This window comes from Pistacia vera, unplaced genomic scaffold, assembly GCF_008641045.1.
Source record: "Pistacia vera cultivar Batoury unplaced genomic scaffold, PisVer_v2 Contig1132, whole genome shotgun sequence".
Classification (NCBI taxonomy): domain Eukaryota; kingdom Viridiplantae; phylum Streptophyta; class Magnoliopsida; order Sapindales; family Anacardiaceae; genus Pistacia; species Pistacia vera.
In genome coordinates, this window is record NW_022195174.1 from 35,769 (window position 1) to 56,126 (window position 20,358).

Consider the following 20,358-nt stretch of genomic DNA (forward strand, 5'->3'; position numbering starts at 1 on the left):
GCTAAAGCGTGCGCAAGCTTAGTTTTTCCCACGCCTGTAGAACCCGCAAATAGAAAGCTTGCTAAAGGGCGGCTCAGGTCTCTAATTCCCATTTTAGCTCTACGCGCAGCGCGGCTGACGGCCTCAACAGCTTCTGGCTGCCCAATTATACGCCTCTCCAGAGCCTTTTCCATTTGCAAAAGTCGCTGGGATTCTTCAACCAAAAGTTTCTCCATGTTAATTCCGAATAAAGATTTGTGGTGGGTGAATTTGGCCTTATTTACGGTAGTTACGTTGTTTTCGATTGATCTAATCCACAATACATACTAAATAAAGATCTTTTTTCAATTGATTATGGAACTGAATTAAATTAGTACACCAATATTTTGCCATTTGAATCAACATTTGTTGTCACTAAATCTCCCTGTTTAACGCTTCCATTCAGTATCCTCTCTACCAAATTGTCCTCCAGGAGCCTCCCAATAGCCCTTCTCAAAGGCCTCGCTCCATAGCTGGGAAGATCTAACAACGGATAAGGAAAAAATTCAAGTGCTCCATGAAGTTTATGGTGACGATGTTGAAGAGCTTGATCTGCTAGTTGGTCTCATGGCTGAGAAAAGGATCAATGGTTTCAGCATTAGTGAGACTGCTTTTGTAATTTTCCTTCTGATGGCTTCCAGGTAAATGAAACAAAAACTAAATCTCCTTCTGTAATATGAATTATTCCTTGCGAGATTAAATTTGGAACGTATGATTTGACAAAAACCGTGAAATTTCTAGAAAGAATTTAGTGTTTGTGTATTTCTTTACTTGATTGAATGAATTACAAGTCGACACTGCACTCTTTTATACAAACAGTACATTTACAGTTGAGAGTGAGTGAAGAGAGTAAGTGGAGAGTGACGAAGTTGTATTGTTTACAAGAAGATGTGAAACGACACCGTTTCCTATAAATTACAAACTAGTCCTTAAGTTTTACAGATTTGACACTTGAGTACTTCAACTTTGCAAAACCAGCACTGGACAACAATCTGGTGTTACTGGAGATTTACGAGTAATATTTTACGTACAAACTTTTGGTATAAACTCTTGTATACAAACTACCGTATTTTTAGTATGATTAGATGACTTTAAATTAAAGATAAATAATATAAATTGAATATATTACATATCAAACATGGCAGAGCCACATTTAGGCCTATGGTGGCCATGGCCACCCCTCGCCCCAGAAAATTTTTAAGTTTCATATAAAATAATAAAATATCATCTTACTCCCTATAAATTTAGTTTTTCATTTTTGGCCACCCCAATTTTTTGATGTAATCTCTGTATGTTTAACTGCCTAATTTCTTTATGGCCGTGTCAATCATTAAATATTAATTCCAGGCCCCCAAGAAAAAACTTTATGGCTACACCCTTGCAAATATGCAGGATTGTCATATCAGTTTATAGGTTATAGTTTATATCAATAATTTGTATGTATAGCATTATTCTTAATTAATATATGATGGCCACCTAAAAAATACGGTAATTGAAGTATTTCATCCTACTTTGTAGGACATTGAAGTGAATCCGAAAGCAATTTATAGGAGATTGAATTCACTTATATTGCATTAATAATTTTAATAGGTAAGAAGAATTCGACGCATTTGGTGTAATATTATATGCTCAATCTCATTGCATCTAAATGAGCCATTAATTAATCACTTGAAATTAATGGTACCATACATAGACTTCCTCATGGATGGGTACCATTTTTCCAACTAAATTGAACCTCTCAACCATGTACAATCATGCAAGTGGACTGTATAATAAAGAAGGTTCACCTTCTTACATTAATTTCCAGAATTAATTAGCCACCTTTTTCCATTTTAGCTCTTAATGTAATCATAATGTCATTGTTTCAATACTCAATAGTCAATAGTATTTAATTGTCATTTGTTTCAATACGCTAGAACTTGTAATTGGAAACTCTATAATAGACTAATAGTCTTTCATTTTCCCAACAACCAAACTCATAAACTTCTCGTGCTTGGTTAATTGCAGTGATAAATTGATAATTCAGTGTGTGGCCATTAGCATCTCCACCAACATCTTTAATTTAATTTACTTGGAAAAATCATTCAAATGCATTTTCCTCATAGAAAATTAAACAACAATTATATCATTTAAAGTCATTGTTCCTCCAAAATCAACGTTTTATAGTTACTCCCTCTGTTTTTTTTTTTTTTTTAAATCGTTTTAAGGGTGTACACGACTTTTAATAAAAAAAAATTTTTCTCTCTACCACCTAACTTTTTCCTCTGATTTTGCAGGTGAGAAAAGATTTTGCAGGTGGGAAAAACTTTTTAGCTGCACACATTAAATTATTTAAATAATTTACATTTGTTTTATTCTGCTCGTCTTCGTCTCTTTCCTTTTACTCTGTTCCATTTCTTTTATTTTGTCGTCCCTCACTCATTTTCATTTCTTTTATTCTGTCGTCCCTCACTCATTTCCATTTCTTTTATTCTGTCGTCCCTCACTCATTTCCATTTCTGTTCCATTTCCATCTCTTTGATTCTGTTCGGTCAGTCATCATAGCCGAACAATGTAATAGTAGAGGTGTGCTGCCGAACAATGTAATAGTAGAGGTGTGCTTGGGGAAATTGATTTAAATATTCTTCCAACATTAGAAGCTACGAATGAAGTTAATGACATAACCGAGAAAGTTAATACACATGTGAGTCGAAAAAACCTTACAAATGAACAAAGGCAAGCAATTTTTGACGAAAAGTGGAGAAGGGAGACAGACAAGACAAGCAACGACATTTAATTTGAAAAAAAACTACACCCTTAAAACGACTTTAAGAAGAAAAAAAAAACAGAGGGAATAATATATATGTACTTCCTCCTATGTAAATAAAAAAATAAAAGAAAAAAGAAAAATCTACGAGTTAAGGACCACTCCAATGGGGTGGATTTCGTTTTGTCTAAGTTATTTATGCAAAATATAATCTAAATTATAAAAACAGTATAACATTAATTCGTAGACCGTTAATCGGCCTCAACAATTTGAATAATATCCTCTTACATTAGCCTATATATATGAAAGCAAGAAGCTGATCTTTTAATAAGCATCAAAATAACTTTACGGTGTCTCAAGTAATGGAATTCATCAAGGCTCTCTTCAGCACAGCACTGCATCATTTCATCCACAGAGACTTCCATGAGATCGTTGCCCGGATGACTCTCATTGATAAATTTCTCTTCCTGGTAAGGCGTTAGCTGTAACTCCAGTCTGATATTTCACATTAAACAAGCTTTAACTTTTTCTGTCAGTTTTCTTAACTGTTATTAAATTTTTGTTCAATATGCAGTTTGTACACTCCATTGATAAGTTGGGGATATGGCCGCATTTACCAGTGTTTTTAGGTCTATTTTATCTGGGAACACGGCGACATCTTCACCAGGAGTACAACTTATTTAATGTTGGTAGAACTCCGGTTGGCGTTCGGTTTAATCCTGCTGATTTTCCTTACAGAACTGCAGATGGAAAATATAATGATCCCTTCAATGAAGCTAGCGAAGCTACTTTTTTCGGCAGGAATATTCTCCCTGTTGATCAAGAAAACAAGATGGCAACAAAGTGATCTAAAAACTACTTGAACAAAAAATTATAAAATTAAAACCCATGGCAATTGCTAAAGATCGATGAAATTAGTTCCATTTTTAAAACTAATAATATTTAATCTCTATTAATAAATTTTAACTTCAGTTTTGTGATGATATTGTTTAGTTACTGAAACCAGATCCGATGGTGGTAGCTACAAAACTTTTAGTACGAAGAAGTTTTGTAGACACTGGAAAGCAATTTAACATGATAGCAGCCTCTTGGTTTCAGTTTATGATACATGACTGGGTTGACCACTTGGAGGCCACCAATCAGGTAAATAGTATTTAATTTCACGGTAATTTTAATTTTTAATTTTTGTAGCTTACATAAGAGACAGAAGGTAAATAGTACTTAATTTGCTAATTCATCATCAAATATCTTATGATTGAATGTTTGTTGCCTGAATAAATAAAACTGAGTTAATAAGAATTAGGTGGGAGGCGATGGCAAAGCCGCAGAGGCAGAGACAAAAGGTGGAGGCGACGTTTAGGGAATATGAAAAGTTGAAGTTAAGTTAGAATTCTTGAAAACACTGAATGGAATTGTTTAATTCTTTTTGACACATGTCTATTTATTATTAGTTTGTGGTACCAACTCACTGTTCTGAAAACCGGACCGGACCGACTAGTCCAACTAGTGACCGACGTCCTCTCCGGTCCAGTTTTACCCTGAAACTAGTAACAGCAATCAAACCGAATTGACTCATGGTTGAATGGTCGGAACAATGGTGAATTGCGGTCTAACCGCAAGTCAATCTAGGCTGATTTTGGCACCGTCTGACCTCCCTGACACCACAATAAGAGTCAACGACATCTCCACGACAAAACCCTGCCATTTTCAGTTACCGCCAACCTGCCATTCGCCGCTCGTCGTCCACCTCTTGTTCGTGAGACCTACGACCTGCCTCCTTGATTTCGACAAATTATGGCACCATTTGACCTCCCTAACACCACCATATGAGTCGTCAACATCCCTACATTAAAAGCCTCATCATCCCAAACTCCAGTTGGCCACCAATCATCGTCGCCATCACCAGTCTCTTCACTCGACTGCCTAGATCATATGGGTGCTTTTCTAGATTTCAAACTTGCAGGGATGCATGAAAATTTTGTAGGGACGTTTTTGCTGGATTTCAAACTTGTAGGGACTCATAGTAATTGTGTAGGAGTGTGTTTGCTGGATTTTAAATTTGTTGGAATTGCCTATGTCACCGGTCCGATTGAATCGGTCAACCTAAAAACCAGGCCCTTAACCGGGTTAAGGCCTAGTCCATTTACAGAACATCACTTGGTACCACTAGGATAGTGCAAATTTCCTCGTAGCATAAACTTTGCTTTGCATTAGTTAATGGTACATACGAGTATTCAATGCATATCTATTACACTAATTAATACAAAGTAAAGGGTGTAAGCTTACTTTTCATATTCTGTAATATTTTAATAAATGATTTAAGATTTAAAAAATAATAAAAGAATTTTATTCTTGTGAATTTTTTTCAATATTCTAAGTTTTTAATTAAATTTTAATTTCTTTTCAATATTTTTTCAGTAATGGATAGAAATTGAAGTTGAAGGCACTATTCTAATACTTGGCCCGGCCCGGCCGGTTTAACTAGGACCTGGGGCCTTCTCGGGGTTGGATTACTGCTTTCCACTGTTTCAAAATCCCTAACCTAACTACCAGCCACTTTTCGACGCAACCTACCCTCTCCCACTCACCCTCCACCCTCACTTGACCGCCACCCACCCCGTGGTGTCAATAACGGCCAGAATCTAGGTGGGAAACTCAACCTAATCGCGATGGTATACGCGAGTCACGGCCAACGAACGCAGGGCTACCAAGTGTTGGGATTAGAGAGGTTTTGTAGAATAGAGGCCGATGGTTCAAGTGGTGGTGTCGAATTGAATTTTGGATGCCAAAATTAGACGAAATTTGATTGGAAAAATCAACTCAATTTTGGCGGTATACGCGAGTCACAGCCAGAGAACAGAGGACTACCTAGTATCGGGATTAAAGGGGTTTTGTAGAGTGGAGGTCAGTGGTTTAGGTGGTGGTGTCGGATTGAATTTTGGCCGTCGGAATCAGTCGAAATTTGACCTAGAAAAGCGAAACCCTAACTGTGCGATTAGATCATAGGGGTGTGTTTACTGGATTTTAAACCTGTATGGACTAATGTTATTTGTCAGGGGTGTGTTTGCTAGATTTTAAACTTTCTAAATCACCAGTGAGACCGACAGTTTAACCAGTCAACACGGGACTCGACTCCTTGGCCGAGTGACATCCCAAAGTTGGGTTTCAGAATATCGGTTGAAGGTAAAAGGAGTGAGTTTTTAAATAAATCATTCAATTTAAAAAAAAAAAAATTGAGAGAAAAAAAAAAAGATATTAATCAATACAATACAATACAATACAATACAATACAATGATATCTTTTTATTAGAAAAAAGGGTAACACCAGGAATACTGGGAGGTGTTCAGCCTTAATTGCTGAAGCCTGGGCAATTTTGTAGGGGTTGGAATTAGCTTGGAAACTGGGCTTCAGAAGGATTGAGCTTGAATGTGACTCCTTAACTCTGGTTAATTCTTTCATTCCATGAATCGCAAGACCCGTTGGAGAATCAGGTTATAAAATGCATTGAAAGATGGTTGCATGAAGATTGGGAGATACACATCCATCATGTGTACCGCGAAGGCAATAGATGTGCTAATTTTTTAGCTAACCTCAGTTTCAGTTTTTATCCTAAACTTTAAGTCCTCAAGTATGCTACTTTTGGTATTGATAGACTCCTTAGGAATGATGCTTCAGGGATGTTTTCATCNACCCAGCATCAACATCCATGAAGGTATGGAAGTGCTTTATATGGAAGCACCGCCGAGATCTTGCAGAAAGTGAGGACATTTAAAGACGGGAAGCTTAAAATATCAAAAGATGGCCTGCTCCTTCATGACGAAAATGGAAATGCTTTGACAGGAGATGCTCGTAATTCTTGGGCAGGTGTCTCAACATTACAGGCCCTTTTCGTTCAAGAACACAATGCAGTTTGTGACGCCCTCAAGGTATTAAAATTTTTTAGATGACTTTAACTACTTTAATTAATTAAATAATATTTTTCATCCTTAATTTTTTATGCTTCAGAAAGAATATCAGGATTTGGGGGACGAAGAACTATATCGTCACGCAAGGCTAGTGACTTCAGCTGTGATTGCAAAGATTCATACCATTGATTGGACGGTCGAGCTCCTCAAAACTGCTACTCTACTTGCAGGGATGCGTGCCAACTGGTAAATTTTTTCAAACAAAAATTAACCTCTTAAAATTAATCATAAATATTAAATATATTTTTCTATGTATTTCAGGTATGGATTGTTAGGTAAGAAATTCAAGGACACATTTGGGCATGTTGGAGGAGGAGTCCTATTAAGTGGTTTGGTTGGTTTAAAGAAGCCAGAAAATCATGGCGTCCCATATTCTTTAACGGAGGAGTTCGTCGGCGTTTATCGGATGCACTCACTGATGCCCGATCACCTTCATCTCAGAGATATCACAGCTGCACCAGGACCCAACAAGTCTCCACCTTTGACCCAAAAGTATGGCCTTCCCCTCTTGTTTTTTTAGTCCTGAATTATTTTCTGCTAATTTATTCCATTGCTCGTTTGTCCAAAGGGTGCCAATGCAAAGTTTAATCGGGCACAACGGAGAAAATTCGTTGTCAGAAATTGGATTTGAAAGGCAAATGGTTTCAATGGGTCACCAAGCTTGCGGTGCCTTACAGCTTTGGAACTATCCTGTATGGATGAGGGACCTTGTAGCACAAAATGTGGATGGCACAGATAGGCCAAATCATGTGGACATGCCAGCTCTGGAAGGTATGTAACTTTATTAATTATCAGCTGATGATGATAGTTTTAATTTTGGTTGCATCTTATCATCAATATGGTTGATGATGCAGTTTATAGAGACAGGGAGAGAAAAATTGCACGTTATAATCAGTTCCGCAGGGCGCTACTTCTGATTCCTATATCTAAATGGGAAGATCTAACAGATGATAAAGAAGCGATTAAAGTGCTCAAAGAAGTTTATGGTGATGCTGTTGAACAGCTTGATCTTCTAGTCGGACTCATGGCAGAGAAAAAGATCAAGGGTTTCGCTATTAGTGAAACAGCTTTTATAATTTTCCTGGTGATGGCAACCAGGTAAAACCAAAGATAGATTCTATATTTGCATAATTGTTCTTATGAGAGATTATTTTAAAATGTCATGCATACAGGAGACTTGAAGCTGACAGGTTTTTTACAAGCAATTTCAATGAGGAGACATACACAAAGAAAGGATTCCACTGGGTGAATACTACAGAGAGCCTTAAAGATGTATTAGACCGCCATTACCCGAAAATGACAGAGAAATGGATGAACTCAACGAGTGCATTTTCTGTTTGGGACTCACCTCCAAATGCCCGTAACCCCATCCCTCTCTACCTTCGAGTTCCAATGTGAAACTCTAGCATCTCACGTGCGTAATACGTACTAAATAAATTTATTGGGCCAATGGGCCCAAGTGAACTTACGACATGACTCTTCCAATACTGAGTTATAATGCAGCAGTGGGCTCCGAGTCCGACCCAATAATGCCATATATAATATTTCAATTACGTAGTAATTAGTTAATATGTAATTTTAGTATATGAAATCAAAATAGTATTAAATTGTAACAAAAATATTGACTCATTAACTCTATTAAATTTACAGTACTACAATATGATCTTGCTAAAGTTGTGCACTAATGGGCAATGGCAATGTATTTCAGTGGGAACAAATTCAAGCCTATTGAGAACTGAAAATTTTAGTTTCTATTTTTTTTTTTAAATAACTTTTTATTGTTTATAATTCTATATTACTGGCATTTCTTTTTCCTTTTAAAAAAATATTAACCAGAAAAGTATTTGTTTTTCTAGTAAATTTAAAGTACCAATAGACTAAATAAGTTGAATCCTAATTCGCAACAAACAACTCTCAATAAATTTTCTAGAAGTAACTAAAGACTTAATTACTTAAAGAAACAATTTAGTAATTTCCAAAATTAGCTCTAACCAAAAATCATCTTATCTTAATTATCATAATATATGGATCGTTATGTGATTCAATTTATATAATAATAATAATAATAATAATAATATAGGCTTAACCTTACCAAAAATCCAACTAAAATATAGTTATTAAAAATAAAAAAATTAATAGCTGGCTCTCATCTCTCTCCCCACGGTAATTGCCGAACAAAAACTCTCCCCTTTGTGACCCCCTACTCAAAACCACTTTTGGATATTTTCCTCTTTATTCTCTCCGTCTCTTTGTTGATTACAACTATAAACCTCTCACCCTTTCACATGCTCTTCCTTCTTTTCCTCTAATCTTACCTCTCCTTGTCTCTTTCACTTCCACTTATTACATTTCTTCTTCTCCTCCTTTCTTTCTTTTTTTTTTTTCTTTAATTTTCTTTTTTGTACGCTCAGATCTCAATTTTAGCATCTGGGTTCTCTTCCTTGTCCCCAAATTCTTGTGGGTATCTTCAATTCATTTCAAGAGTTCTGGTTCTTTGCTAATCGGGTATTCCAGATCTTATCCCAATGTCACAAGGTTATGCGATTGAGCTTTATTTCGATCCCGCTTTGGAAAACCAAGTGTTGAAAGCATGGAACGTGTTGGCTCGCCGCCAAATCAGTACCCAACTCATTGAAATCGAGTCACGTCCGCATATAACTCTGTTTTCCAGCCCCGGTGTAGAGCCCACAAGACTTGAATCCATTATAAAGAGCTTTGCATCAAAGCAAGAACCTTTGCTTTTGTCTCTATCAACAATTGGGAGTTTTTGCAATGACAACAATGTCTTGTTTCTTGCACCAACGCCTTCAGTTTCGCTACTTCAGTTTCAGTCTCAGTTATGTGAAGCAATCAAGAAAGAAGGGATTGATTTAGGAGACGAGTATCGTGCTGAGAATTGGATTCCTTATTGTTCTGTTGCTCAAGAAGTTCCAAAGACGAGAATGGCGGAGGCCTTTTGTGTTTTGAGAGAGTTGAAGTTGCCTGTTTCTGGATATGCAATGGATATTGGGTTGGTGGAGTATTCCCCTGTTCGTGAATTGTTCTCTTTCGGACTTGGTAACACTGTAGAAGCATAACTTGTTCTTTTAATTGGGCTTATAGAATATGTTGAATTTGATGTTTCTAGTTTTATAAGTTGATGTACTTCATCTTTGGTTTTAGTTTATATGAATGATGGAAACTAGAGCCATAGTAGGAGAGTTTCATTTTATGTTTTCTAAAAGTGGTAGCAAATTGACTTTTTTATCTTTTGTTGTGTTTAAGATGTATTTTCTTATTTTGGTTATGTTGAGAATATGTTTAGAAATCATACCATGACGTTCTTATTTCATTCAATTTTTTGTGGGCTGGTTATTTTAATGTCACTCTGGGATGGACTTGTATGTTCAGTGAACAACGTATATGTTCTTATTTGGATGATGGGTTTTGTAGAGCATGATGCCAACTTTTCGATTACAATTAAATTTTCATTTGTTTATATAGAGTATGCATTTGCAATTAATTCATTTTCAATGGAAATAAAGGCTATGGGTTTGCTATGTGTATTAATCAATCATAGAAGTGTCTTAATCTACTTTGCATGAAATTCATGCTTGGTAATGCGAATCTAAATTCTTACAAAAATCTTAAATACGGCATCCTGCGAAAATGAGAATATGAGTCTTGTGTCATCCTGAGAGAAGGATAATTTGAGTCTTGTCTGACAATCATTAATGAAAAGAAGATATTATGTTCATTTGTTTTCTATATGTGTGAGTAAAGGTTTGTGTTTCTTGGTTTGTGAACATTTCATGTAAGAATTGCCAGAGGGTTCCTAATTGCATGTAAGAATTGCCAGAGGGTTCCTAATTGCCTTGACAACCTTTAATATGGCTTCATTAATGAATAAAAGTTGGGTTGAAATTGAAGTCTAGAATTGGTAGCCTTGCAGGGAACATATCTTTTATTGTTATCTTACTAGCGGATACTGTTCAAATCATTATTAAAATATTTAGGAGCGTTTCCTTCTATGCTCAGATCATTTAATTGCTCTTTGCACTGCTTACACATTTGTGCTGCTCTAGAATCATCAGTTTATACTTGTACTGTAGCTTGAGGGTTATCTGTACTCATCTTAAGTTTAGTCTAGTAACAGAATTTCAAATACGCTTCCCTTTGGAAATGAGAGCATAAAGCGGCAAGCTCAATTGATGATCTTCATTGCGTAGTCCTGTACATTGTTGGCATTGCTTGTCATTGTTTGTCTTGAGTATGTTATTTTTCTAATACAAACGATTTTGCCTGTTATAATGTTTATCCACAAGCCTTGATAACTTGTATTTTACCTAGCTGTTGCCTACATTGTTAATTTGCATCCAGGCATGGGCCTGGTATTGCGGCAATATTAGCTATTAGATTAGAGTTACATTCCTGTAGAGAAAAATTGTTGGCTTTATCCAGAGTGAAGGTCTTTATGCTGCTGCGCTTTGTTTTTTGGTTGTCTGTACTTTTGTTTGTTTCTCACGCAGCACATTGTCATCCCCATGAAGAAAAATTAGGAAACATTAACCAGAATGAACTTCTTCCAGCTGCTGCTTGTTCTTACTTTATCTTATTTTCTTTTTTATTATTAATTTTCTGCTGGGTAGTTGTTGCCAGTATGTTAAAAGATATAAATCATATCAATTATCATAACAAGGTGGATGACCCTTCATCTTAAGTTTGCTCAGACGATGTTATGAAGTTAAATTGCATTCATTTGTTGAAAATATATTGATGCTCCTTTTCTCTTTGCGATAGATTAATTAGATGATTGATCTCAAATTGAATATGCAAAAGAATCCTCATTTACTGATGTTCATAGATCTACTAGTTTTCTTCATCTTTCAGGTGGGCAATAAAAAATCTATTATCTACATGGAAAACTGACGGACACTGTATAAATATGTAGTATACAGTATTTTCTAGTTAGCTGGCTCCTTAAGAAGAAATTAACCCCGTTTCTTTTTCTAGAATTGCCATCAAAAATTCATTCCAGACTTCGATTGGACCTGGTAAGCACCAATGTACGCAGTCATTGTAACCCTTCATCCATTTATTTCCCCAGAATTCTTCTGGATGCCCATCAGGTCTCATCAGCGTTGCTTTAGTGACATCCATAATCACAAAGCTCTTCCCTTTCTTGTCTCCCTCCGTTCTTGCTCTTTCAGTTTCTTCTACCTGAATTTTTCTCAGTTCCCATCCTTCACCTCCCAAATCAATCTCTTTTTCACCTATGGGACTTGTCCTGTTGCAGCTTCCTCCAGTGTTCCAGCTTCCATTCTCAAAATGAGATGGTGAAAATGTCCTTACAACTGTCACTATGCCTCGACACCTGCTGCAGTCATTGACGTATTTAAATGCTGCTCGAAAGGTCATCTGGATCGCTCCGATGACGCCAACATTGGTTATACTTGAGTTATAGCAATATACACATCCTACTATGTTTGGTCCTTCATACAAGTAAATAGGCCTGAAGAACCAATGCTCAACTGCGATAATTGCATAGTCAATTGTAGGGAGGTTTGTTGTCCAACTTTCATCAATCTTGTCAAGATGCAAATTGTAATACTCACTTGAACCATTGATCACTTTACGGTCTCCAACAACTAGGAATCTAGACCAGAGGGTCATGAGAGTGAAGTCATGTCCACGAAAGTTCCATATCCGGAGCCTGTCTTCAGGATCCTTATAAATATCTTTCGGAACTTCCTCCTGCAAAAGTCATATTGTCAGAATCATAGGACTGTCCAAGACAAATGGTGCCTCAAACATTGTTGGCACTGACCTGAGCCAACAGACAGAGAAGTGATTCCAATTGGTTCCTGGCAACAGAGTCACCAATGAATGCCATTTTGTTTCCACGAACCATATCCAAGAAAACCTTGGCATCAAACCTTGGAAGATCACAATCGTCAGGTTTCCATCTCCATTTTAGAAAATCATCGTCCTTCCTCCCTTGCATGAAACAATTGTTCGATTCCGGAATTGTTAGACAGCTTGAATCTGTATAGCGTGACCCTTTATCGTCTGGTACCCAATGACCCTTAAACAAGTCACAATTCGCAATCCCATAATCTGAAAAACGAAAGCATTCATTACCATTGTCATTAAGTCTAATCTTAATCTTAAACAGGACAAAAGAAGAAATGGGCTATCTTGAAATACGAAACTTGGTGTCCTACAACGGGTGCATACATTTGCTGAAACCCACATCTGGTCAAAGGATTCAAGGGGTACGGGAAATAGAGGAAGAAGCTGAGAATGATGGTTGCAACTAGTGAACACAAGAACAAAGGAACCAGTTTCCCAATGCTGACACATCTCTCCTTTCTGGTATATTGACCATGTTTTTCTTGGAATAGAGAATAAAACTTCATTTTCCAAGCAAAAGTAGAAAATGGGAAATTGTTTCCTTTGAAAAGTAAAACAATAATGAGGTTTAATCTCTAGAGAATGTATAATTTCTTCCATTAGAAGATAGTCAGGCACATTATGCCGGTTGTTTTTTTATTATCTCAGAAGTAAAAAGGAAAAAAAAGGTCACTATCATTTGTGTGAGGCAATTAATGGCTACCGTGTGATTTGCATTCATGCAATTCAGAAAATGCACGAGATTCTGTGGAGGAATTTACTTACCCTGATTAATCGGCGGGATAGAATTTAAAAATTACAAAAACATCCTCTAAGTTTGTTAATTTATTAAACACCCCTGTCATAAAAAAAAATTAAAAATTATAAAAACACCCCCACTTACCCATTAAATACCGGCAGCTAGCCACCACCACCGGAGGGTGGTTGGAGTCGTTGTATTGGTGCACGACCTGCTGGATATGGCCGACAGTACGCCAAGATGGCCATTGACGGCCAGATCTGGTCGCGTTTGGTCGTCAACGACGACCATATCATGGTCGTCGTTGACGACTAGCTATGGCCAAAGATCTGGCTGTCAACGACCAGATCCTTGGTCGTAGATCTGACATTTTTCGACTAGATCCACGATAGATCTGGTCGAAAAAGGCTATATCGGTGTACTACCGGCCAGATCCAGTCGGTAGTGTTCCATTATATTAGATTCCAACAGTTTTCTGTCAGTGGTGGTCGGAATCTAGCAAATGTGGGCGGTGGAGGTGTTTTTGTTCATTTCTAAACTTTTTTTTAGAGGTATTTAATTAAATTAACAAACTTAGAGGATTTAAAAATAATTGAATAAAATATAATAGTATTTTTAAAATAGGAAACAAATGTGTATTTTGAAAATAACATAAATAGGATAGGGGAAAATATTGAAACAAACGACCCGACGTAGGGAAATATTCACTTTTTATATGGCTTGTAGATCTTCAACTTCAACTGTTACACAGACCAGGACAAACAAGTCTACGGCCATGGACTTTCAAAACAGTAAATAATGTAATGGAAGTTTTTACACTATATTTGGTCAATAAAAAAATCTAGCTTAATATAATCTCAACATTTTCACCATGGATTCATGGATAATAATTCTGCTATGCAAAAATAATTTATTATGAAGCGGTATATGTCCTATATAAGAATATTTTCTCTGGACAAAAGAATGGTATATGATATATATGCCTACAGAAAATTTGAGATATATTATATACTAGCTTGCCTCTAAGATAAAAAATTTAAGCCAACCTCCTTTGCAAGAATCGCCATTAAGAAATCACTCCATACATCAATTGGACCCGGCAAGCACCAATGAACACAGTCATTATAACCCTTCATCCATTTGTTTCCCCAGAATGCTCCAGGATGCCCATCAGGTCTCATAAGCATAGCCCTTGTCACATCCAAAATCTCAAACTTTTTGCCATGTTTTTTACCTTCTTTTCTAGCTCTTTCAATTTCTTCAACCTGAATGTTTCTTAATTTCCATTCATTAGCTTCGGATTCGATATCTCTTTCGTCATAGGGGCTTGTCCTGTTGCAGTTTCCTCCAGTGTTCCAAGTTCCATTCTCAAAATGGGAAGGCGAAAATGTCCTCAGCAATGTAACTAACTTCCTGCTGCATCTCTCGCAGTTGTTGATGTATTTGAATGTAGCTTTGAAGGCCATTCCGAGGGCGTCCACAACATCATATTTGGTTACATTTGGTTCGCTGCAATATACGCATCCGATTACATTGGCGGCTTCGTGCAAGTAAATTGGCCGAAAGAACCAGTGAGCTGTTGATATGATAGCGTAGTCTAAAATGGGGAGCTCTCTGGTCCATTTCTCTTCAACATTGTCAAGGTGCAAATCAAACACGCCGGAAGATGAGCCATTTACAATTCTCTCTTTGCCAACTACCAGAAATATTGACCACACCATTTTCAGAGTGAAGTCATGCTCAGGAAAATACCATATCCGATTCCTGTCTTCAGAATCTTTGTAAGCATCAATTGGAGTTTCCTCCTGCAATAGTTGTCAAGAAATTAAAACCAAGTTCATGTGCTTCTTTTGAAATTTTTTAACAATTTTTGACATTAGAAAAAACACTTAAGAATATTCTAACTTGGACCCAATTTAGTTTGACGACCTTATTTGTTCAAATATTTCGATCATTACTGCATTCATTCAAATATTCAATGGTTACAGCTAGCCAAAGGCCATTTTCTCGCTAGCTAGTGGATTATTGTCAACTTTGATCATGATACTCGGATTTTACATGAACATATAATTTTATTTAATGGATTTTCTGCTTAATTAGTCCAATCGAGTTGGGTAGGACACATTTGACTTTGGCTTTTGATTTTTGGTTGCTTTAATTGATCTAATTAGTATAATGATAATGTAGTTTCAAACGTTTATTTATTTTTCAAGTATTATTGTTGAATTATAATGGTGATGTGTAACCACACTTGCTTTTTTTTTTTTTTTAAAAATTTTGGTTTTGAGCTGACACTATGATTGCCACCACAGAGTTTAGAGAAAACAAGAGACTCGATTAAATCTAAAATATTTAGAATTTTGGACACAAATAAATCATCTAAACATTAACATAAAAGCTAAATTTGAAAAAGAAAAAATTGCTCTCATATACAATTACTGAGAGCTAATCTGTCACTAACTCGATCAATCCAAAGAAAATATAATCAAAATCTAATTGGGTAGTTGATTATGCACAATTACACGACAATTACGCTCAACTAATAAACAGAATATATCTATATTCCAAATTAAAAGAGATATTGAATTTATTACTATTCTAAAATAGGGAAATTCCCATAATATATCCCAACTATAATGCGTTTAGATCTTTCCCAATATTAGCTTGATTCTATTCACTGCACCATTAATTAATAATTTCCCATGAAAACAACTATATTCCCTATATTTCTCTTAAAAAAAAAAAAAAAAATACAATTCTCTAAAAGCTTATATATTCCGTATCGATCAAATCAATTTGTATGTATTAATTTACGTATTTTCATAAGTTTTGATATGAAATAATTAAACAAAAAAGAAAATGAAAGCTAAAGTTTTATGGACTGACCTGTGACAAGAGACAGAGAAGGGACTCCATATGGTTCCTGGCAACTGAGTCACCAATGAATGCAAGTTTTTTCCCTCGAAGAATTCCAAGAAATATCTTGGCATTAAACTTTGGAAGATCACACTTCTCAGGTTTCCATCTCCAATTCAGAAAATCTCTGTCTCTCCTTCCATGCCTGAAACAGTTCTTCGATATCGGAATCGTTGCACAGGTTGAATTTGTGTACTGTGGCCCTCCTTCAAGCTCCGGAACCCATCGGCCTTTGAACAAGTCACACTTGTCTTCCTCTACAAAACCAAACAAATAAAAGAAACAAAAACACATATGATGCCAGGCTTCATACACAACCAACCCCAGAAGGAAAAAGAAAAAGAGTTGAGTTTAAAGTAACCACTTTGTGATTTGATGAAGCGCAGGCTTTGATCAGGGTCTTGTTTGTGCAATATCTTTAAAGGGTTTGGAGAGTTGAGGAGGAAGAAGCTGAAAATGGTAGTTAAAGCGAGAGAAGAAAACAGGAAAGGAGCTAGTCTTCCTTTGCTGATGCATCGTTCGTTTTTGCTGTAGTGATGGAGTTTATCTTGTTGGTAAAGAGAAGAAGAAGACTTCATTTTTCATCAATTCACACAGAAAAAAATACAAAGACAAAAAAGGTTCATGAATCTTCAAAATTTAAATAACAATCAAGGATATGACTAGTTAAGCTAAATATAGCATAAAGGTTGAAAGGGAAAAAAAAAAAAAAAAATCTTCGGTTAAACTGTTATATCACGACAGTTACAAACTTACAAATTAATTTAATATAAGGTTTTTATCTCTCTTTTATTGCATAAAGTCATCAATATAGGAATAATTGAAAAAATCAGTTTTACCGAAATTTTAATTGGTTATATTATTTATGGTGCATATGTCTTGTGAAAGGACGGTGAAGAAAGGACAAAAAAGGTCTTGACCTTTTGTGAGGCAATGCTGGCCGTCTGATTTAGACACTTGGCAGATAGTGATACGGAGTAACACCATGTGATTGATGGTGGGACATAAGCATTTAAAACCTGATTTCACGGCGGAAATTTGTGAATGACTCAATGCATGGAAACACGCACTTTTGTAGTTGAGAATTCTACCTCTCACAATCTTCCATCTTTGAAGCCACCAACTATGGCACTATCTACAGTTGATTGGCAAGTCCAGAATGAGTTTTCGGTCAAATATTAATTCCCTCTTTCCTGTGTTAAATGCAAATAGAGATTGGCCCCTGGGGGTTAAGTCTGACCAATGACTTAAACACAGAGAGAGGAGTGGCGGATATCATAGTAGCAGTTAAAACAAAAGAGAAAATTTGAAAGTAGAATTTTGAGGATCGAGAAAGAAGAGTAGTACAAAAAAATAAACCACAACTGTCAAAATTTCAAATCATTGTGACGTTATTGCCGACATTCTTTCATTGTAGCAAAAGTCTGCCTCTGCCCTTTAAAAAAAAGATTTGAAGTATTACGTGTTAAGATTAGTACTTTACTTTTGTGGAAAAACGTGCGGGGATCATCACAACTTTCAATATTCTGATATCTTCGAATAGCTTCCTTCCTTCGTTGATGGACCTGGTTTTTAGGCAGCCAGCAATTTAAGTATATTCTTGAGTGTTATTGTGACATAACAAGTCGGGTGGAATGGTAAAGTCTTTTCTATATGAAAAGATGGCAATTAACTGTATTTCATTTATTGGTATTCTTGATAAGTGTTGTTAATCGGACGTGACAAGTGTCTGCATACTTCAAGAAGACTTTGATCTACTCTGTGTGTTTGGTTACAGAGAAAGTGGACACTTTAGTCAGATTGCGATAAGATTGGTTATAGTTATAGGAAGGATCTTGTCTTGTAGAATAATTTACAAAATAAATAATTTTCTAATTTAATATCAAATTTGGTGATTATGCTGAGTATTCTAAATTCACTCCTTTCTCCTTTGCCCCTTTTAAAGTTGGGAGTGTGACAATGACTTTCTATTTAAATCATGTGACGTTATTATTACTTTGTGTTAAAATAAAGTAGGTGTCAATTTAATGTTCATTTGTTTGAATCTTCCGAATCTTTAGGGAATAAATTATGGTTTTTAAAGTGGGTTTGGAATTGATGGGTCAGGATTTAGAGGATGTTATTTGCCCCCATTATTGACTTAGAGCATCCTTTTTTTAATGTTTATTTTTTAAAATATATTTATTCTTAACTAAGATCTAATTACAATTAATATGGTGTCTCTAAAACCTATATGTAAATCCTAGTTTGAGATCTTTTCTGAAAATGAAATGTTATATATTAGATATAAAAATTTAGAGTAAAAGACTTTTATCCACCCAAAAGATTTGAAAATACAATTTTACTATTCACAACAATTTTTCGTTAGTAAATTTAATTGTAAGGAGGGTAGGATAGTAAAAAGTTTGTTAAAAGGAAGGCTAGAATAATCGATTAATATTTTGCATTAAAAAAATCAAAATTTTTAAATTCAAGTATAAGTAATTGTAGGGTTGAATGGTTGCCACGTGTTTTTTTCTCTCATTCCCTTCTCTTTTTTTCCTTTTTTTTTTTCCTTTCATCCTCTTCCTTTTTTTCCTTAATTTTTTCTTTCTCCTCTCTTCACTACGCTTCCCACTACCTCCCCTTCGCTGCTCTGCCCAGCTCCAATTTCCTCGCTCCACTTCCCCACTACCTTCCCTCCCCGCATCCCCCGCATAGCAGCACCAACCCACCCACTTCACTTCTCACCGTCACAGCACACCCCTCACTTGCTCTTCAAAACCCACNCAAAAGTCTGCCTCTGCCCTTTAAAAAAAAGATTTGAAGTATTACGTGTTAAGATTAGTACTTTACTTTTGTGGAAAAACGTGCGGGGATCATCACAACTTTCAATATTCTGATATCTTCGAATAGCTTCCTTCCTTCGTTGATGGACCTGGTTTTTAGGCAGCCAGCAATTTAAGTATATTCTTGAGTGTTATTGTGACATAACAAGTCGGGTGGAATGGTAAAGTCTTTTCTATATGAAAAGATGGCAATTAACTGCATTTCATTTATTGGTATTCTTGATAAGTGTTGTTAATCGGACGTGACAAGTGTCTGGATACTTCAAGAAGACTTTGATCTACTCTGTGTGTTTGGTTACAGAGAAAGTGGACACTTTAGTCAGATTGCGATAAGATTGGTTATAGTTATAGGAAGGATCTTGTCTTGTAGAATAATTTACAAAATAAATAATTTTCTAATTTAATATCAAATTTGGTGATTATGCTTAGTATTCTAAATTCACTCCTTTCTCCTTTGCCCCTTTTAAAGTTGGGAGTGTGACAATGACTTTCTATTTAAATCATGTGACGTTATTATTACTTTGTGTTAAAATAAAGTAGGTGTCAATTTAATGTTCATTTGTTTGAATCTTCCGAATCTTTAGGGAATAAATTATGGTTTTTAAAGTGGGTTTGGAATTGATGGGTCAGGATTTAGAGGATGTTATTTGCCCCCATTATTGACTTAGAGCATCCTTTTTTTAATGTTTATTTTTTAAAATATATTTATTCTTAACTAAGATCTAATTACAATTAATATGGTGTCTCTAAAACCTATATGTAAATCCTAGTTTGAGATCTTTTCTGAAAATGAAATGTTATATATTAGATATAAAAATTTAGAGTAAAAGACTTTTATCCACCCAAAAGATTTGAAAATACAATTTTACTATTCACAACAATTTTTCGTTAGTAAATTTAATTGTAAGGAGGGTAGGATAGTAAAAAGTTTGTTAAAAGGAAGGCTAGAATAATCGATTAATATTTTGCATTAAAAAAATCAAAATTTTTAAATTCAAGTATAAGTAATTGTAGGGTTGAATGGTTGCCACGTGTTTTTTTCTCTCATTCCCTTCTCTTTTTTTCCTTTTTTTTTTTCCTTTCATCCTCTTCCTTTTTTTCCTTAATTTTTTCTTTCTCCTCTCTTCACTACGCTTCCCACTACCTCCCCTTCGCTGCTCTGCCCAGCTCCAATTTCCTCGCTCCACTTCCCCACTACCTTCCCTCCCCGCATCCCCCGCATAGCAGCACCAACCCACCCACTTCACTTCTCA

The 20,358-nt window shown here is 35.8% G+C and overlaps 4 protein-coding genes across 4 annotated transcripts; 2 read left to right on the forward strand and 2 right to left on the reverse strand.

The window, feature by feature from the left end:
• The first annotated feature begins 3,120 nt into the window (after positions 1–3,120).
• LOC116143562 (alpha-dioxygenase 1-like) lies at positions 3,121–8,212 on the forward strand. The gene is given in 9 exon segments (XM_031429019.1): positions 3,121–3,234; positions 3,339–3,599; positions 3,758–3,914; positions 6,327–6,691; positions 6,771–6,916; positions 6,992–7,222; positions 7,299–7,501; positions 7,585–7,828; positions 7,903–8,212. Coding segments are annotated over 9 exon segments (1,941 nt in total). The 5' UTR covers positions 3,121–3,126; the 3' UTR covers positions 8,129–8,212.
• An 894-nt stretch (positions 8,213–9,106) lies between these two features.
• Positions 9,107–9,976, forward strand: LOC116143285. The gene has a single exon (XM_031428750.1). It carries the CDS (start codon positions 9,256–9,258, stop codon positions 9,805–9,807), a length of 552 nt encoding a protein of 183 aa, XP_031284610.1. The 5' UTR covers positions 9,107–9,255; the 3' UTR covers positions 9,808–9,976.
• A 1,660-nt stretch (positions 9,977–11,636) lies between these two features.
• LOC116143359 (protein ALTERED XYLOGLUCAN 4-like) lies at positions 11,637–13,128 on the reverse strand. Its single transcript, XM_031428809.1, has 3 exons — positions 12,937–13,128; positions 12,537–12,869; positions 11,637–12,463 (listed from the first exon to the last, which is right to left on the reverse strand). Exons 1-3 carry the CDS (start codon positions 13,126–13,128, stop codon positions 11,690–11,692), a joined length of 1,299 nt encoding a protein of 432 aa, XP_031284669.1. The 3' UTR covers positions 11,637–11,689.
• A 1,255-nt stretch (positions 13,129–14,383) lies between these two features.
• Positions 14,384–16,887, reverse strand: LOC116143277 (protein ALTERED XYLOGLUCAN 4-like). The gene is made up of 3 exons (XM_031428740.1): positions 16,642–16,887; positions 16,248–16,534; positions 14,384–15,166 (listed from the first exon to the last, which is right to left on the reverse strand). The coding sequence occupies exons 1-3, from the start codon at positions 16,853–16,855 to the stop codon at positions 14,384–14,386; spliced, it is 1,284 nt and encodes a 427-aa protein (XP_031284600.1). The 5' UTR covers positions 16,856–16,887.
• Positions 16,888–20,358: the final 3,471 nt, after the last annotated feature.